General features: G+C 32.9%; 1 protein-coding gene across 6 annotated transcripts in view; it reads left to right on the forward strand.

Annotated features, from left to right (window-relative positions):
• The window catches only part of GPCPD1 (glycerophosphocholine phosphodiesterase 1), a 118,962-nt gene that overhangs the window by 40,876 nt on the left and 57,214 nt on the right, over window positions 1-20,872 (forward strand). For all 6 annotated transcript variants that reach the window (XM_074209500.1, XM_074209498.1, XM_074209501.1 and 3 more), the window contains 6 exons: window positions 453-585; window positions 2,477-2,531; window positions 5,814-5,906; window positions 11,140-11,217; window positions 15,763-15,808; window positions 17,309-17,370. In XM_074209500.1, the coding sequence (XP_074065601.1) occupies window positions 453-585; window positions 2,477-2,531; window positions 5,814-5,906; window positions 11,140-11,217; window positions 15,763-15,808; window positions 17,309-17,370 (467 nt within the window). The remainder of the gene's footprint in view (window positions 1-452; window positions 586-2,476; window positions 2,532-5,813; window positions 5,907-11,139; window positions 11,218-15,762; window positions 15,809-17,308; window positions 17,371-20,872) is intronic.

The following is a 20,872-nucleotide window of genomic DNA, read 5'->3' on the forward strand; positions in this document are numbered from 1 at the left end:
ATTGAAGGCAGTGGGAAAATGCATACTATTTATGTGCAATATATAAGCAATGAAAAATTTAAATGAAGTATTAGAGAAAATAAAATGTGTGATAGAAAAACATGAGTTGGTCATGTGGGGAGGTGAGTGATTATAGAAGAGCAGCCATAGAGTCTTCACTATTATCTTCACAATGTATCAGGGAAAGTGAGGAAGTCTTCCAGCATGATGGACAGATTTTTTTCTGGTGAACCTACAGAAGGATATAAACAAATGAGCCACATTAGAGGAGCAGGCGGGGATGGATGGCTTGCAGTCTTCGTTGTTGGATAGAACATTAAAATCAATGAGATCATGTTTTCATCTGAGTGAATTACCCTAAGAAGTTGTCATTTATAAATTAGTTTAATTAGTTTTATGGTGTGTTTTGAAAAGAGTAATGTTATTTTTTCTCTTTTTCCCCCCCCTAAAAGTTGATTATATAATTATTAAACCAATAGTAGGATACAACTGTAATATGAAGTGTTCATTTTCAAAGTACTGGAATGCAAGATCAACTTTAGATGTTGGACATCGAGGTGCAGGAAATTCTACAACTACTACCACGTAAGTGTTGTATAAATTTATAGTTATGAAACAAAAAAGTAGCTTAGTATTTTATGGAAAATTGAATTTCTATACAAATAAACAAAATTTCTGAATTTAATGTTTGACTTTGTATTAATGGTCACAGGCTTATTTTGAAGGAGGAAAGTAGATTTTTTTTTAAGATTTTTCCTCAAAATTTTTAAGTAGTTCTTGCATTACTATGAATGTCACTCTGAAACAAATGTCCTTTTTTTCCATTTATATAATGTGATACTAAGAATTTTAAATTTGGCTTATTTAAGCAAAAATTTAGAAGCTACTATCTATCTTTAAATATTTTGTCAGCTATTGAATTAATAAAAGGGAGATAGAAACAAGAGGATTCAATTATTTAATAATGAATTTTTTTTCATTTTCATCTATGGATTTCTGGTATTTGGTTCTAGCTGGCAACTTGTGAATCAGACTGTTTTATAGAGCAGGTTCAAGATCTTTTTATAATACTTATCTTTCCCTCTCCCAATAATTTATCTTTTAGATTCCAGATTATAATAAAAATAATTAGAATATTTCTTAAGAAATCCTGGTTTTTATCCTGATTCTGCAATTAAAAAATTGTGTGTTCTTAGAACAAACTCATTGAATCTCTTTTTGGCTCCCTTATCTCTAAAATTAGATAGGTTAGAGTGATGATCTTTTAAGTCCTTTTTTCTCAACAAAACCTTTTGCATATAGGAAGGATGGAGGAGTATTGAACAGACGCTAGTGTTTGAGAACAGTTATCCATATGCAAGTCTTTTGTTGTCAGTTTTCTGTGATTTTTATGTTCTCTAACATTCTTTAAAAATTATGAATTAGAAAATCATCTGACATGATCATTTTCATATGCAAAAGACACAAAAGATTTTATATTAGGCCATGAATCTTTACATAGAGTTTAACGTATTTTTAAACATTTTTAAAACATATTAAACATTTTAAGCATAATACTAAACTTATTAAACATTTAAACAATATTTAAACACTGTCCTGCATGTCATATTTTTTATTTTTTTTAAGATTTTTTTATATTCTTTTTTATATCATTATCACTATTCGTCAGCTTTTCCTCCAGTTAAAACTCTTGTTTGTGACAAACATGGTTAAACAATTTTTTGTTTTATTGTTATGTGAACTTTTTCACCACTGTAAAGATGGGGGGGAGTCATGCTTTTTTATCTTTCTTCTGGAGTAATAATTTGTTATTACATTGATCAAAGATCTAAAGTTTTCCAAAATTATTTTCTTTTTCAGCCCTGTAGCCATTTTATTTAAATCCACTTCTGCTCATGTCAGTGTATTATTTCATAAATCTATGTTTTTCTGAACCTGTGCCCTTTGTTATTTCTTATGATACCTCTTTGGTTTCTAGTCTCTTGAAACAAAATGAAGTTCTGCCTTTTATTTTAACATGTAGGCCTTTTTCATTTTGTATTTGATTTCTTTTAGATATAGGCCTAATAGTTGTTTAGTCAGAAAGTGTATTTATCTTAATGACTTTTGGGAGTGTAGTTTCAGATTGTTCACTATAATGTTTGTACCAATTGATAGATCCACTGACAGCTGTCCTCTCACAGCCCTTCCAACCATTATTGAATCCATCTTTATAATTTCCTGTTATAACAAGGGTTTTATCTTGGCTAGGAAATCTAATCTGAATTAAAGTTTATTTTTCTTCTCACAAAAGGAAAAAAAAAGATAGTCCATCTAGTCACATTTCTATTTTTTTGTTGCTAAAATTAAAATCAATTTGAATACTAAATTACTAAAGATACTATTAAAATTTGTATGAAATATCTCTTGAATTGTTACATTTTTTAAAGTGTTTTGTTTTAAAAAAAAAGTTGATGATTTGTTTCCTCTATTTCAGGCTTGCAAAAGTACAAGAAAATACAATTGCTTCTTTAAGAAGTGCAGCTAGTCATGTATGTAAAAAAAAATTTTCCCCTTTAATAACTTGTAATTATTGGGGTTAAGAAAATGATGTGTATATTTTTGTAGTGATCTTAGAGTCAAAAAAGAAATCTGTAGGAATTGCTTTATCAGTTTTTAAATATATTTATATATTATATTGAATATATCAGTTTTTCTAATATATTTACCAAGATGTATCCTTCTAAAAATTTTGGGCAAATCATCTCTCTGAGTTAGTTTCTTCTGTAAAATTAGTATAATTCCTTCATTGATCTGCAAGGTTGTTTGGAAGAAAACCCTTTACAAATCTTACATGTGCTTTGGAAATTGTGTAGTTATTATTCATCAAGTGAAGAATTTTTAGAAATGAAGTTCTTCTTTCAATTTAAAGGATTTGTCACCTTTTGTAGAACAAATGATGTGTATCTCAAATTTCATTATTTTTAAATTATCCCCATTTTGTCAAAGAATACCAAGAATTATTCGAAATCTTATTCATTCTGGGACTTGTGTACCAGGTTTAACTGAGATATATTACTTTAAAATATGCTTTACCACAATAATTTTAATTGGAATTTGTTTTTTGCTAAGGGATCTAGCAGTATGTTTTAGATAATTTTACATTTTTGTTGTTTAGCATTCCATTTGTACCAGACTCTTTCTGACCCCATTTGAAGTTTTCTTAGGAAAGATATAGTAATGGTTTTACATTTCCTTCTCCTGCTCATTTTATAAATGAGGAAACTGAAACAGAGTTAAGTGACTTGCCCAGGCCTTGTTTAAATTCAGTAAGATGAGTCTTGATTTTATCCTGTTACCTGGCATGTGCTGTCAGCATTTTCTAATTTTCATAGCTTTTTGTAAATACAAATTATAGACTTGTGCATTTTGCTTTTTAAGTTAATGTTTTAGCCATAAAAATCCTATCTTTGTGTAGTATTCTTTGCATCACTAAAATGATTTAAAAAAATACAAAGTAAAGTATTGTCTTAAGTTTGCCATAGTGTCTACTGTAGAAATAATTTTTTTTTTATTATCTCTCGATCAAGACATCTCTTGGAATTTCCTAGACATTAGTGAGGCAACCGTATTTCCCAGAAGAAGAATAAAACCAATTTCCCATAATATTTCAAAATTTTGGAGCATCAAGTCACTGTATTGTCTCATTCTGTAGAAAATTTTCTTTTACATATAATTTTCTGAATTACAGTCTTTGAATGAACTGTTAAATTTGTGTTTGAAGATTATGTGCAATTGAATCTTCCTTTTTTTTGTAATATATTATAAAGAACTTTAATGCTATTTTTTTTGTTTTTGCTTTTACAAAGGAATGGGGTTAAGTGACTTGCTCAAAGTCACACAGCTAAGTAATTAAGTGTCTGAGGTTGAATTTGAACTCAGGTCCTCCTGATTCCAGGTCTGGTACTGTATCTACTGTACCACCCAACAGCCCCAACTTTAATGCTAAGTTGAAGAATATTGAAAAAGCCCAAATTTTTGACCATATTTTATGTCATAATATGGTTATTATTGATATTCTTAATAATTGAGTTATAGAATGCCCTTATTCACTACCTATTAAAAATTATCTAGTCTGAAAGAGAGGAGAGATGGATATTTTTCAAATAGGAGTCAGCTTGTACTTTTGTATAAAAGGTGAAATGCTTTGAGGAAAATGATGAGTCCCTACTTTCACCTTTTCTCTATGAGAGGTTAAAGTTATCCTTTAGTATGACAGTCTTGCCTTTTTGCCTATGGTTAGCATCAGCTTTGACCATTAAAGAAAAAATAATAGTTTTCATAAAAGAAAATTTTTTTTCTTTTATTGTTTCTTCACCATCATAATGGGTAATACCTTTTATGTTTCGCTATCATTGGTTAGAGGAATTCTTACAATGATTAGGGGGAAGGAAGAAAAACTTAGAATATTATTACAAACTTTTGTGAACAAGCACCCTGGCTTTTTTGCTTCTTACCTTTTGTTACTTAGGATAGATATATTCCTGGTGCTATTCTTGTTTGCACTCAGACTAAAATAACACATTTATTTTTTATACTCTGTTTCCCTACCTTCTATGCCACTTTATGTGCACTGAACTCTGATGATCTACACCAAAAGAGTTGCACCCTGTACTTGGGAAAGGGGTATCCACACTAAGTCTAGCAAAGTGTCAAAATGACGTTGACTGGCTGATTTTTATTTTGTATCTTGGCATCTTTTAAGTTTATATTCTTTGTTAAATTAAGGCAAGTCATTATCTACAAAAGAGTAAGCATGATATTTGAAAGATCAGAATAAACTTGAATAAAGTTTAATTTAAAATTAAAGTAAGAGTATGATACTTAATAGATAAGATTAGACTTGAACAAAGATTAATTTAAAATCAGTATTGTCTAGAATTGTAAAAAAAAAACTTAGAAAAAATTTATCTAGCCATATAGTAAAATCTTTAGGAGCTTTTCTCCATAGCATCATTACTTTCCCCTTTTAAATTTGTATTTGTTTTAGTAAGCATAGGTATAAAATGCACATGAAATTCCTTCAAATCATTAAAATGAGACATTAATATAATAATTTGCATCAGTTTTACTCAGCAGAAACTAAATTCAATATTATTGTTTTAATTTCGTGTGTGTGTGTGTGTATGTGTTGTCGTAGTCTAAACCTGTGATTTCTTCAGTGTGGAGGAACCCCTTATATGAAAACTCACCCAACTGATGTAAATTAGCAACCATTCTAAAATTTCTTGTCTTAGAGAGATTCATGGTGTATGACAAAAATAGCATACCAAACCTGATCTTTGCTTCAGTATTCCACATTCATTGCCTAGTTACGAAAAACATTTTTCATTGTTAGATAGCATGGAGTTTTTTTGAAAAGGATTGTTGGAAATCTTAAGTTTGTTTTGTTTAGTTTTTGTTTTCTTTTTCTTTTTCTTTTTTTTGGTAAGGCAGTAGGGTTAAGTGGCTAGCCCAAGGCCACACAGCTAGGTAATTATTAAGTGTCTGAGGCCGGATTTGAACTCAGGTACTCCTGACTTCAGGGATGGTGCTTTATCCACTGTGCCACCTAGCTGTCCTGAGCTCTTAAGTTCAAGGAGAATAATAGTACAGTTGTTATAGAGATTTCTCATTAATAATAGCATTTCTTATTGGCAGTTGCCCTTCTAAAATTATACAACAAATTCATAAATTATATCCTAGTTTTTAATCTGTTCTTTTGTATAATTTTTAATATTTCTTTGTAGCCCCATAAGCTTTGTCTTAATTCTTAATCACTTTGTTTTTCTTAGGGTGCAGCTTATGTAGAATTTGATGTCCATCTTTCAAAGGATTTTGTACCTATTGTATATCATGATCTCACTTGTTGCATGACAATGAAAAAGGTATGCTAAGAATGTTTTATTAAAATAATCAAAAACCAATGAATCGTCCTTTCATAATAGCTCTTCAGCATAAAGCTAGTGAATTGAAATATGATTGAAACAAGTTTAAATTTTGAATTCAAGTTCTATTTCCAGCATATGTTGACTATCAATTTATTAAGTGTTGTAGAAATATCTTAAATTCTTTTAAGATTCAGTGAAGGGGTACTAATCCATACTGATCAAGGGAGTTTGCACACCCAGAAGTTTTCTGCAGCAATGAAATCATAGGTCCAGTTCCTACCACTAAATTAAAGAAGCAATTCGTCATAATAGAGGTCTGATCTCAGAGTCTAGATACAATCAAACTGATCAATTTGAAAAGAGTTCACAAAGGAGACTAGGATTTAGAATAGTTTTCCAGTATAATGGTAGTATCTAGTATGGCTTTAGCCCTTTCTGGTAGAGAAGGAAAGAGATGCCTCCCCTCTATATTACCCTCATGCACAAAATATACATATTGTTATAGACACCCAAAAACCAATTTGTCTCAGGAGAGGAGTGGGTAGTAGTCAATCTTCTAGAATTTATTAAGCACCATTTAAGAAAAATGAGAGCTCCTCCACCTTTATAATTTTAGTACATGTTATTCTCTAGCTTCAGTATTTTTTCTAAGATATTGCTGATGGACCAGATTTAAATGCTGTTGATCTATCTACACAATAAGAATTGTTCAACAACATTACTTTTCCAGTGCATTTGATTAGACTAGCCAAATTCTTTAGTGATTAGGAGTCTGACATAGGAGACTACAATGTCTTGGAATTTGATATATTCAATCCAATGTCATCTATAAATAGGAACATCGAAAAGATGGTGCCACCATTAGGAAGTCCTCCTTTTGGTCAGTCCTCTGAATATCTTTCACAACAGTGAAATATATCTTTTGCAAGCATTTATAACCCTTGAAACATTATGTTTATAACTTGAAACATTTTATTAATAATATATAATCGTCATCATAATAAAATTAATAGAAGAGGTTTTTTAATAAAATTCTCATTCCAAGAAGCATGCTTGATTTTTTTACATGAGAGAGAACTCATTTCAATTCAATTTACAAGCATGTATTAAGTTTCTACTATTTGCTAAGCATTGTCCTGGCCACTGAGCATACAATAAAAGGCAAAGACAGTCCATATGTTTTAAGTAGCTTACATTTTAATAGGGAAGATAATGTTCAAACAACCAAATACAAATGAGATATACAGGCTAACTTGGGGATGGTCTCATAAGGAGTTCATTGACATTAAAGAGGACTGAAAAATATTTCTTGTAGAAGTAATTTTAACTGAGACTTTAGGGGGAAACCAAGGAATCCAGGGGGCAGAGGTGAGGAATGAGAGAATTGCAAACTTTAAGGATAGCCAGTGAAAAGGCAAGGAGTCTTTCCATTGTTTTGTGCAAGGAACAGCAAGGAAGTGAGAACAAATGTGAGAGAGTAAGGAATACTGAGTGGTTAAAAAAAAAGCCAGATTGAGAAGCGCTGTTAATCAGAATACTATATATGAAACTTGAGCATTAAAGAACTGCTAGAATTTATTCAAATAGGACAGACATGATCAGACTTAATCCTTTAGGAAGAAAGGAGGAATGAAGGAAAGAAAGAGTGAATTATTAAGCACTTTATATATATTATCTCAGTTGAGCCTTACAACAACCCTGGGAAGTAGTTGCTATTAGTATCCCCATTTTACAATTGAGGAAACTGAGGTTAAGTGACTTGCCTAGGGTTGAACTTAGCTCTTCCTGAATCTTGGATCTGTACCACTGTACCACTTAAATGTCTCCCAAGATTGCTTTGATAACTGAACAAAGGATGGACTAGACTGAGGGAAAACTTTGAAGCAGAGAGGTCAATCAGCAAGTAATAGGTAATGAAAACCTTTTCCAGGATTGTGGCATTGTCAAAGGAAAGAAGTTTTGAGTATTTGTAAAAGATGGACAAGTTGGATACAAGGGGAGATTAAGAATAAGAAGTTAGGATGACTCCTTGATTGCATTTCTTGATGACTAAGGATAGTGGTCCTCTTGGCAGTTTTAGGCAAGTTAGAAAGAAAAAGCAAATTTTGGAGGGGAAAGATAATGTGTTCCGTTTTAGACATGTTCAATATAAGATGTTTGTTCCCTTCAAGATACCCTTTTGGCAATTGGAGACTGGAAGTGAGAAAAGTGGTTAGGGTTAGATAAATATGAACAATATAAACAATTTAGAAATGATAAAAAAAAAGACCAGAACATCTTAAAAGATGATGATTGAATCAATGGGAGCTTGTGAGATTTTGTGAGAAGAGTAAAGGGAGAAGAGATGGAATCTTGGAGAATACTGACTATTACTGGCTATAGCAAAAGAGATGGCCAGATAGAAGAACCAGGAGAGAATGGTTTCACGGAAATTTAGAAGCCAGTATCAAAGTGAAGGAGGTAATCAATAGTGTCAAAAAGATGACAATTGAGGAGAAGGCCTTTTGATTTGGAAATTCAGAAATCACTGATAATTTTGAAGAGATCAATTTTAGTTGATGACAAACTCTCAAGCTGTATTACAGAGAGTTAAAAGGAAGTTGAGGCAGCTGGTTGTAGACACCCTTCCCAAGGAGTTCAGTCATTTTAAAAAAAAGAGCAAAATAAGATGATTGCCAATGGTGGGGGAGGGGCAGATCAAAGATTCTTTGAAGATGGAAGACATGGAAATATTTGTAGTAGATTGGAAAAATAGCCAGGTACTCAGAGATTGGAGTTTAGGGATGAAAGAGGGGGCAATCTGCTTGAGGAGGTGAGTGGACCAAGATCCCTTATGTTGGAAGAAATATTTGTTTTAGCCAGAAGGGCTCCATCATCATGTACGATGGAACGAAGGAGGAGATAATAGTAAAGACATCTGAATGATATATGGGAAAGGCAGAAGAGGAAGTTCTTGGTAAATTTATGACCTCAATTTTTTCAGTGAAATATTAGGGTAGGATTCTTAAGGGAGAGTGTTAGGGAGTACCACGAGAAATTTGAAGAAGGATAAAAAGGTTTCAAAAAGCCACAGTGATGAATGGTATTAATTAGGGAATTAATTAATTGGAGAAGTGTAAATTAATTAGAGAAGTGTGAAAGCCTATTTGAGAATGTAATGGAAGTCTTTAGTGGACCTAATCAGGACAGTATTGTGATTTTTTTTTTTTTCAGCATGTGAATAGGAAGGAAGGTAAGGAATGGCAGAAGTTACTGACAGGCTGGTCTGGCCGGACAAGATTGGCAATAAAATAGAGGGGCAAGAAGCTGCTAAGAAGAAGCTTGGATAGATTTGAACATGTTCATTAAAGTGGGGAGAATGTAGCCAATGCAGTAATAGTACTTGGAAAAGGACTGAGGGAGTGAAAAGATTAGAGTTCACAGTAAGAGCAAAGAACAAGGTTAGGAGCTGTAAAACAGGATAATGTGTATAATGAGATTATGATCAGATAAAGTTCAAAGTGCATCAGCTTGGGGAGTGGAATACATGTGGGTGATAGCAAAGTCAAGCATATGACAATCCAATTCTAAAAGGCTTGGAAGAGTAGGTCATGGGAAAAGTAAGTTGAGGGAAGGAGTTGGGAAGAGCCAGGAGATAAATTCCTTGAGGAAGCAAGGAGAATGTGTTTGAGGTTATTGAATAGTATCTACCAAAGTCTTGAATAGTTGATAGTATAGTTTGAATGAGTTTCAAAGGTATAGAAGTTGCTGATTGATCGATCATTCTAGGAGGAGATTGGAAATGGTAGTGGGAGTAAGGAATATTGATCAATCATTCTCAAGGGATATTAGTGAAAATGCACAATTTCTGGAAGGACTCACAAGGAAGAAGCTCGATCTCAATGAGTACAAGGTAATGGAAGGAGTGAGAAAGACAGCTAGGTTGTATGGAGGATTCAGTGTTGTACCTAAAGTCAAGAAAAATCTTCATTGAAATCCAGCCTAAGACATTCCTTGTCCTGTGACCATGAATAATCATTTGACCTCAGTCTGCCTTAGTTTCAGTTGTAAAACTAGCATAGTAATAGCATCTACCTCAGCATTATTGTAAAGATAAATAATATTTATAAAGTGCTTTGTTAGCATGATGCTTGGCACATAATAGCTACTTAACCAATACCCTCTCCTTTCCCCCCTCCCCTTTTCTTTTATTTCCTAAAGCTATAAGTTGTGAAATAACAGTCTTCAAAGAATTAAAGTAGTTGGACAAAGACACATGCTGGGCAAGAATAGACTGCAGGGGAAGTAACATAAAGGACATAATCAAGAGAGAGATGTAACCAGAAAAGAAAATGCATCAGTCATGTAGTAAGAGTGAGGAAAAAAAGATTTAACAGTAATGTAAAGTCATCCAAAGAAATGCCCCAAGCACATTAGGTGAATCTCTTGTAAAGATTTTAATGGGAGGAAGAGTTTTATGGAGAATAGTGGAAAGAATGAGTTGTGGAGTTGTTATAATTTGCAGCATTTGGAAAGAATACCACAACAATGTGAGAAATGAAATAAATCACAGGGCCATCAAAGAATAAGAGTGGTAAAGGTGTCAAACTAGACTCAATGCTCTTCTCTGAATAAAACATTTACGTTTTTTTAAAGAAATGCAAGAAAAAGTGTCCTTCACTAAAGTTTTACTTATTTCTTTGCTTTATGATAAAGTATGCTTTATCATGCTCTGGCAGTTCTGATTTCTTAAAGCTTAAAGCTTTTCTTAAACCAGAAAATATGTATTAAATACTTACGATGTGCCAATTATTGTGCTTTGCTTAAGGGTGGAGAAAAAAAAAATCTTTGCCCTCAAAGAGGGGGAGATAAAATTTACATATATAAAAATATAAACTATATAGAAAGTAACCTTTTGAGGGAAGAATTATTTGCACCAGTTTTAGTGGAATATAAGCCTTGACAGACAGACCCTTTTTTTTTTTAGCAAGAAACACTTTGTTTATAGGTCTAGTAATAAATTTTATGTCTTGCAAAATTAAGATAACTGATGAAGTCTATTATTGTAGACGTAAAGAAATTATAAACAAGAAAAACTCCCTATATCATTTTCTTCCTCTTTTCTATATAACTTAATAGCCTTAATTTTTAGTGTTTTTTTTAAAGAAGTGATACATTCAGAATAATAGAATTTATTCACTATTTGGAATACATTCAGTAAAACTTAATAATCTCTCTGTTTTTTTAAAAGAAATATGATGATGAACCAACAGAACTGTTTGAAATTCCAGTGAAAGAACTAACTTTTGCTCAACTCCAGTTGTTAAAGGTAATAATTTTTTCTTTAACTTTAGAATTTCCTTTATACATATGAATAATCCAATTAACCTGCTACTAAATATTAGTAAAGTGGCATCATATTTCTATTATTAGGAATAAATTTCATAGAATTCAGATTTTGAAGTGGAAAGGACCTCAGAGGCCACTGAATAAAACCATAGAAATAAGTATACCTTTAAAGATATCCCTGATAGGGGCGGTTAGGTGGCGTAGTGGATAAAGCACCAGCCTTGGAGTCAGGAGTACCTGGGTTCAAATCCGGTCTCAGACACTTAATAATTACCTAGCTGTGTGGTCTTGGGCAAGCCACTTAACCCCGTTTGCCTAGCAAAAAACCTAAAAAAAAAAAAGATATCCCTGATAAATGGTAAATCTGATCTTTTTTTCAGTACTTCCAGGGAAGAGGTATCTAGTACTTTCCAAAGGGGTCTAGTCAACTTTTGGTTAATTTTAATAGAAACGAAATCTTTTCTTAAAATAAGTATATTTTTCCTCTGTACAACTTTCCTGGTTCTGTATTTTGTGTTCAAGTAAGGTAAGCCTAATTCCTTATTCTATGTGATAACCTCTTTAAATATATGAAAAATGGTAATTGTCGGTCTTGATGCTCTCCACTATCCTGGTTGTCTACTGAATTGTCTCCAATTTACAACTGTCTACCAGCAATCATTACCTAAAGTGGAACATAATTTTCCATATATGATCTAACCAGGCAGAATAATAAATAGTATGACTGTCAGTTTCCTAGTTCTGGACACAGTGTCTCCCAATACACCTTAAGATTTCATTACCTTTCTTGGCCAATGTATTTTGTTGACTCAATATGCTTTTAGACAAAATTCTGTCTAGATTTTCCTGATCCATCTTGATTGTTTGGAATAAGTTTCTGGAATCTTCGTATGAAAAATTACATTCAATGTCATTTCATGAAATTCAACCCATATTTAAATCACTTCTTCCAATTCTAAATCTTATCTATCCCCACTTTACCATTTCTATAAATTTGATAATAGATGCTTTTATGCAAATCACCGAAAATGACAGCAGTATAATGTCAGGCCAAGAGTAAATCACTGGTTAACTTGATTGGAGACCTCTTTATTGACATAGAGCTATTAGTTCAAACTCTTTGAATATTCAGATATTCAAATATTCAACCAGTTTTGACTCCATCTAACATTATTCAGTCTTTATTTCTTCATCTTTCATGCAGAAAAAGCATTAAACTTTCTCAGAAGTTTTGTTAAAATAAAATTTACTTAAACTGTATCTATAGCATTTTTCCTATTAACCAGTCTAGCAACCATCTTAAATGAAATTGAATTAATTTTAATTGACTTGGTCTTGATTGGGTCATGTTGCAACTTTAATAATATGTTCTAGAATTTTTTAGGAATCAGAGTTTGAAGGTTCTATTCTTTTCCCTGTTTTGAAAATTATTAAAATGGCATACCTTTTCCAAACCATTGGTATATTTCCTGTTCTCCTCAATCATTCTTTAAAAAAAAAAAATTTCCTTTTTGTTTTTACTATACCTACGTTTCTTAGTAAGATCTAGGAACCAAGTTAAGCTAGATGTGGTCAGATGGGAGATGGAAAGATTACACATTGATAATCTTAGATGTCAGTGAACTTAAATGGACAGGAACTTAAATGAATTCAGGTGATCATGACATATAGTACTGTGGACAAGAATCCCTTAGAAGAGCCCTAATGATAGAGTGATGTCTGGGCAAACTATTCAGTCTCAATAATAACTATACTTCAAATGCTGAAAGAAGTTAATCAGTTATATGAAGACCTACATTATCTTCTGAAACACCCCCCCCCTCCAAAAAGTATCATTTGTCATAGGAGATTGGAATGCTAAAGTAGGAAATAAGAAGATAGTTGGAATAACAGGTACAATTTTTCTTTGGAGTACAAAATGAGGCTGGGCAGAAACTAAGAGAGTTGTGTCAAGCTACCTAGTTGATCATAGCATTTTTTCAACAACCCAAAACGTAACTCTACATATGGACATCACCAGGTAATTAGTATCAAAATCAGATTGATCATATACCTGGAAGCTGTTTACTTGGAGTTAAAACAAGATCTAGCTTTTTTTATTTCAAAATTCAGACTAAAATTGATGAAGGTAGGAAAAATGGTCATATTGCATAGGTTTGACTTAAATAACATCCTTTATGAAGTGAAAATGATGATTCAAGGAATTAGATTGAGTGCCTGAGCTATGGCTAGAGATTTGCAGTGCTTTACTGAAGGCACCAACAAGCAGGAAAGTAGAATGACTGTTTGATGAGGCTTGAGAAGTAGCTGATCAAAAAAGAAAAGGGAAAGGAAAATATAAATCTTAACTGAATGTAAAATTTTAGAGAAAATGAGCAATGCAAAGAAAAAAAAGAAACAAATTAGCACGGGAAAGGCAAGAGATTTCTTCAGTAAATTTAAAAGATATCAAAGGAACATAGGTTGAAAATGGTAGGGTAACAGGAAACAGTACATTGAGAAGCTCCCCCAAAACTATCCAGAAAATACACCAGACCAAATTCTGATGGGGAAAATTCAAGAAAAGGTAAGTGACTCATTTGCCTAGCCCAGATTGGCATTGCAGGACTAGCAGAGAGAGGTCTGCAGATTTGGGGGCAGGGACTGATGTAGAGCATTCCATATTTGGAAGTACACCAGTGGGGTGGCTAGGTGGTGGAGTGGATAAAGCACCGGCCCTGGAGTCAGGAGTACCTGAGTTCATATCCGACCTCAGACCCTTAATAATTACCTAGCTGTGTGGCCTTGGGCAAGCCACTTAACCCCCATTGCCTTGCAAAAAAAAAAAAAAACGTAAAAAAAAAATCCAAAAGTACACCAGTTTAAGGAGGGACTGTGAACTGGGACAATAAGAGTTCCAGACTTAGTGGGGTATCTGCAGATTCGTGCCAGAGTACTATGACAGGGACAGATGTCAAGTGGCAACATTGTTGTCCACTCTCTAGTTTCAGATCACAAATTTTAAGCAAATTGACAAGGAGACGTATGTCCACACATGTGCATTTCTACACCTGCCCTCCTCTTCCTCCATCCCCCCTGTTTGTAATCTCAAGATTTTGGTGATATAATGAGAGAGGAGCAAATTATGAAAAAGGAAACTGTAGTGTGTGTTCTATAACTGAACCTGAAGACCTTTCCAGATGACTGATAGTGGCTACTGTTGCTCAGTTTCAGATCCAGGTCCTGAAACTTGTGAGTGAAAGGGACTGCAAGTAGATTTTGCCCTGGATCAGATCACTAGGGGATCACTGAAAGATTGAAGGTTTGAGTGTGAGTTCTCCCAGAGATCCTGGAACAGCACAAGACTCCAAAAAAAAGCAGCAGTAGTAGTACCAAAACAGACCTTCATTATAGAAGTGCACAGATCTTGGCCCTAGCACAAAGTGCAAAATCAGTGAGTAGGTTATAAGAATGAGTAAGCAAAAGAAAATCCCATTATAAAAATGGAATGAGAGATGCTCAAGATACAAACCCAGAAGAGGAGTGATTCAAAATATCTACAAGCAAATCTTTAAAGAACACAATTTGGGCACAAATTCAACTAGAATTCTGGGAATAGATGAAGCAGTGAAAACTTTTTATCAATGAAATGAGAAAATATGTTTATTTTATGCATATTAATGAAATATAAAAGATGTACATACAAATTTACTCATAATATATGCACACACATATTTACGTATATTTATTTGTATACACATATATTTACTATAAGAACCAAACTTTTGATGTTTCTAAGCTCATATTTTCCTTTGTCCAAGTTTAGCACATCCTAGTGTTAATATTGCTTCAAATTTTTGTTGAATTTTCCTAATGTCTACCATTTGTGAAATGGCTAGTTGAATTAATATTCCCTTTCAGCTTTTAATATTTTGTTATTACTTACATCATAAATCCATATGATACAGTGAAGCTAACATCATATAGAATTTGCCCTCATAACTTTAGATTAAAAACTATGGAGCTCAAGGAAGTGAACCAAACAGTGAATGTTTCTAATTTGATTAATTATCCTTGCCTTCTCTGAGCTTAATTTTTATCATACCTTTCATTCAGAGAGTTTAACTAGTTATATAGATTCATACCTTGAAAATATATTAGGTTGGCATGCACTGTAATTTTGTAGTATATATCCCTACCTTCTAAATCACATTTCTGAAAGACTTAATATTATAAACCATATCACAGATTAGACTGATGCTCATTCAGTGCTCTCTTGCACTGACATTGGTAATCAAGGGACAGGATCTGTGCTTCTGGTTTTTTGTCATAGTATTTGTTAACATTATTCATGGGATATATGATTTATTTAGAGCTCATTCATCTTTAAATTGCTTGTCTTAAATGTAATAATATTGTATTACTCTCAATTTTGCAAACATTTATAACTTTATTTTCTGATTTTTCTATTTCATCTCAATCATAAAGCATCATTGCATAAATTGAGACTACAAAATAATTGTAATTTTTCTTTTGTATTTTTCAGCTTTGTCATGTAACTGCACTAAAATCAAAAGAGTCCTTAACTACTGGTACGTAGCAACATTGAAAAATTGTTTATTTCAAATTAACATTTATATTTTATTTCTTTATTCCAAGTTTGAATTAGTATATTCTAAGCTTAATTTTAAGATGGAATTATCCATTCTTTATATGTAAATCAAATTGCTACTTGGCAAGCCCAGAAAAGCTTAATGAGGAACAAAACTTAATTGTTTCACAAAATAATAGAATATTACATTTTTGCAATACTGCTCTATTCTGGTTCTCTTGCTATCTTCTGAAGACTCCTTAATATTCTTGCTGAACCTTCATTTATGTCATGTCCATTAACCATGAGAATCTCACAGGACTCTGTCCTAGACTTTCTTTCCTCCTTCTTTACTACTTTGCTTAGTGATCTCATCAGCTCCCATGGATTCAATTATCATCTCTTATTTAGTCTTCCATTCAGCTGTCAAAATTATCTTCCCAAAGTACCAGTCTGACCACATTGTCCCTACTCAATAAACTCCAAATGGCTCCCTGTTACTTTCAGCATGAAGTGTAAAATCTTTGCTGTGGTATTCAAAACCCTTCAACATCCTCCCCTTTTCCACCCATCAAGTACTTTTTAAGTTTTCTTACACCTTACCCTTCCCTGCCCTATTACTTTTTGATCCAGTGATACCAGCTTCTTTACTGTTCCTAAACAAGCCATTTTATCTTCTGACTCTAGACATTTTCATTGGCTGTCCCTCAAGCCTGAAGTACTCTCCCTCTTTGACTTCACCTCTTGGCTTCCTCTAAATCCCTGCCAAAATATAACCTTCTCCCTTTTTTCTAATGCTTTCCAACTATATCAGTTGTTTATCATTTATCCTTTATGTAGCTTTTTTGTACATAGCTGTTCACATGTTGTCTCCCCTATTAATTATGGGTTCATCAAGAGCAGGGACTTTTCTTTTTCCTTTCTTCATATCCCAAATAATTTATACAAACCACATTTAGTAGGTGCTTATAAATGTTTATTGACTTTTTCCACTTAAAATTACTGAATTAAACTACTGAATTTCTTCTAAAAATAATATAGAATTATGCCACAGAAAATACAAATACCCCTTGAATCACAATATTAGTTCTGGTATAATGATCTGTAAATAAACTTCCTCATTTGATAGGTGATAAGACTCAAATGTCTTGGCTCTATTTTTAGCCCAAAGTTACATGGTTAGTGGTAGAGATGGATCCAGGTTCCCTCACTCTCAGATTAGTATTCATTTTTTGTGATATTGTATTACCTCTTTTATATACATTGGTTATTTCTTAGGTATTTGAATCCATTTTTCGTAAATGTTTTAGAAAATAAGATCTAGAGGTTAGATGGGTGGCTATGTGGGTTTTTAAAGTGCCTTGAGTAAATATACTTCTAAATGAAATTTTTGTTATCTTAGAGTATCTATAGAAAAAGGAGTAAGATGGGATATTTATTTATTTGATTTATTGCTAAATTTTCTTTTATTTATTGATGGACTCATAAATTTAATTTTCAGCATCGTTAGCCATGGAAGAAAATTCTGTCTCTGAAGATCAACCATTTCCTTCTCTCCAGATGGTAAGTACTTTGTAAAGCCTGTATCCATAAAAGGAATAGATTTAAAATTTTTGTTTTGAATAATTATTTAGTTGGTGAAAAAAATAATTGTTTTATACTATTTTAATTATTTTATTTTAAAATTTATGCTTCTGAGGGGCAGCTAGTTGGCTCCGTGAATAGACTACCAGTCCTGGAGTCAAGAGGACCTGAGTTCAAATCTGGCCTCAGACACTTAATAATTGCCTCGCTATGTGACCTTGGATAAGTCACTTAACCCTATTGCCTTAAATAAAATAAAAAACTAAAATTTATGCTTCTAATTTTATTTTAATCATATTGAAGTAAATAAATTTAAATACTAAGCAAATTCTTGAGGTAAGTGACCTTGTTTAATTTTATAATCTCCAATGTACAGTAGTCTACCCTAGCACCTTGAGAAATATTTGTTGAATTATTGTTAAAAATAGGTTGATTAATTTTTTAAGTGTGCCATTTAATAGCTGAGAAGAAGCTTTAATATTCAGCACAAATTTTTGTTCTTTTTGCCTATGTTTCACAGATGTATTTATCTAGACATTATGACTTCACCAACTACTAACTTTTGGATATCTCTACCTGGATGTCCCATAGGCATCTCAAACTCAACATGTCCAAAACAAATTTATTATCTTTACCCATTAGACTGTGGGCTCCTTGATAGGAACTGTTTTTTTTTTTTTTTAATTTTCTTTGAATTCCTAGTGCTTAGCACGGTGCCAGAACATAATAAGTACTTAATAAGTGTTCATTGACTGGCTAACAGACTATATCTTTTCCCCTAAACCTTCCCCTCTTCTCTTTGATTATGAAGGGCACTATCATCCTCTCAGGTTTGAAGTTTTGGTGTCACCCTTGATTTCTTATTTTCATTCAGTCCATGTATCTTCTCAGTTGCCAGATCTTGTCTTGTCTATATTCACAACTTCCCTGTATGTTTTCTTTTCCAGTCAACCATTACTGTAGTTTAGGCCTTTATCACATCCTGTTTCTGGTTGGCCTCCTTGGCTCTTGTCCTCTACTCTCTTGAATTCAATCAATCCTCCACTTGGCTGCTGAAGTGATTTTTTCAAAATCATAAATTGGACCATATGAAAACTTCAGTCTCTAGTCAACTCGAGAAATTCTTATGACATTCAGACTCAAATATAAGTTCCTGTCTTTACCATTTAAACCTCATCATCACCTGAACCCTCCTTAACTTTCTCACACTTACCTTTTCTCCCTGCATTCTACAGTCCAGTTTCATTGGCTTGCTTGATATGCCTGCTTACAACACACTCATCCATTGACTGTGCTTTTTTGCACTAGCTGATTCCCATAGTCTGCAATGATCCTGTTTTTCATTTCTTACATTTCAATTTCCCTATTTCTTTCAAGGTTCATTTCAAATCCCAGCTTTGACAGGAGGCCTTTCTTAGTTCCCCTCATGTACCTCCCACCTTCAACTTAGGTTTCCTTCCATCTTTTTTATAAATATTGTTTGTAACTTGTTGTTTGCCTGTCATCTCTTGAGTTAGAATGTGGATTTCCAGAAGGCAGAGATTCTTTTTTTGCAAAGACCAGCACTTAGCACACTGTATATAGTACCTAGAAAGTGCTTAATAAATGATTTTTGAATGACTGGGTCTATTCAAATAGGTACTGTTACTTAGGAATTATAAATTGTCTATCTTGATTAGTTTTTGAGTTATCTCTCTCTCTCTCTCTCTCTCTCTATATATATATATATATATATATATATATATATACATACACACACACACATACTACACACACACACACACACACATAGTTATACTCACATATATCTTAAGATGGATCAGTTGAGATATCAGGCATAATGCTTTGAATCACTCTAATCTCTCTTCAGCATGACAGCCTTTTAATTAGTTAGCTATATCCCCATTTTAATCAGTGTAGCCTCATAGAACATGTTTCCAAGTTTCTTTGTCTTCCTTGTTATCCATTATAGAAAATACATATAGTACCGGCTTTCTGTTTTGAAAATTAAAAATTTTGTCATCATTCTATTTTGAATATAAATTTTATTAAATCTTTATACATACATAAATATGTATACATGCATGCATATCATACACATATACATGCAAATACACACACTTAAAGAAACTTGAAATCTTGAGTATTAATGATAAGGCAGAGTTTTTTCATTTAAAAATTTCTTAATATAATAATAATAAAGGATAGCTGCTGAGTAAATGAAGTGAATTGACAGTAAGGTCTAGGGGTTGGCATAGAGGGGAGTAACTGGATTAGTGGGTACAATATTCCTGAATTATTAGAAGGGAAAAATACAAGGCAGGTATGCAGCAATTATATATAAATTAAATAGTACATATTGTTTGTGGAAGTGGCTGCTAGCTCCCTTAATGACCTTGATGACACTTTTTAAATCTTTTTGCTTAATTCAGTTTAGTACAGTTTAGAACAGAAAATATTTATCAAATACAAGATATTGTGTTAATGATAATAACAATAATAGTTAAGATTTATATAATGCTTTAAGGTTTGTAAAGTGCCATATATGATTAGTCTCTACCCTCTAGGAGTGTACCAATTGTCAGGGAGGATGTGCAGTGGAGAGAAGGGATAGAGCATTGGGGTGGAAGTCAGGAATCCCTGAGTTTAAATCCAACTTCAGACACTCATTTAGCAATGTGATCCTGGGAATAATAATAGCATCCATACCTCCCAGGGTGGTTGTGGGGATCAAATTAGTTAATATTTGTGAAGCACTTAACATACCCCTGACACATATATACTTAGGTGCTTAATAAATGTTTATTCCTCCCCAATCTTCTTTCTTCTTTCCTTAACATACATGAATTAGATATATACAAAGTAATTTGAAGAGGAAGGATAAACTAACATCTGGGATGGCTGGAACGATCACATTAAAAAGATTTCTAGCTGAGCTGCATTTTGAAGCAATCTAGGTTTCTAAGAGGTGGGAATGAGTAGAGAACATAAATACCTGCTACTCTTGATATAAGGAGAAGGAAGTGGCATCAAAAGTATGAGTAGAATGGATAGATGCTCTCATATGATGGAGAGTCAGTTAAAGAGAACTAAAAAAAGACTGCTAGATAACAATAAGGGCCCAGTTGATGTTCGAGAAGGAATTTATAATTTACTTGCTATGGAAAGTTAGGACTTTCTCCATTAGCATTTAGTAGTTTCTGAATGGGAACAGAGAAAGATTGAATGGGTGTTGGGGAAAAACTCAGAATTTGAATTGGGTTAGACATGACCCATGATTGGGCAAGAGTGCAAGGGCTGATAGGTCAATGATTGATTCACCTGAATGATTGATCTGGTAGAGCATGGAACCTGGATTAGACAACTATAAACTATTATAGTGGGCAAGTCACTTCTTTATGTTTCATTTCATCATTTGTAAAATGGAAATAGCAATAACATCATAGGATTTTTCTGAAGATACATGAATTATTTATAAATC

The sequence above is a fragment of the Macrotis lagotis genome, chromosome 1, assembly GCF_037893015.1.
Source record: "Macrotis lagotis isolate mMagLag1 chromosome 1, bilby.v1.9.chrom.fasta, whole genome shotgun sequence".
NCBI lineage: Eukaryota > Metazoa > Chordata > Mammalia > Peramelemorphia > Peramelidae > Macrotis > Macrotis lagotis.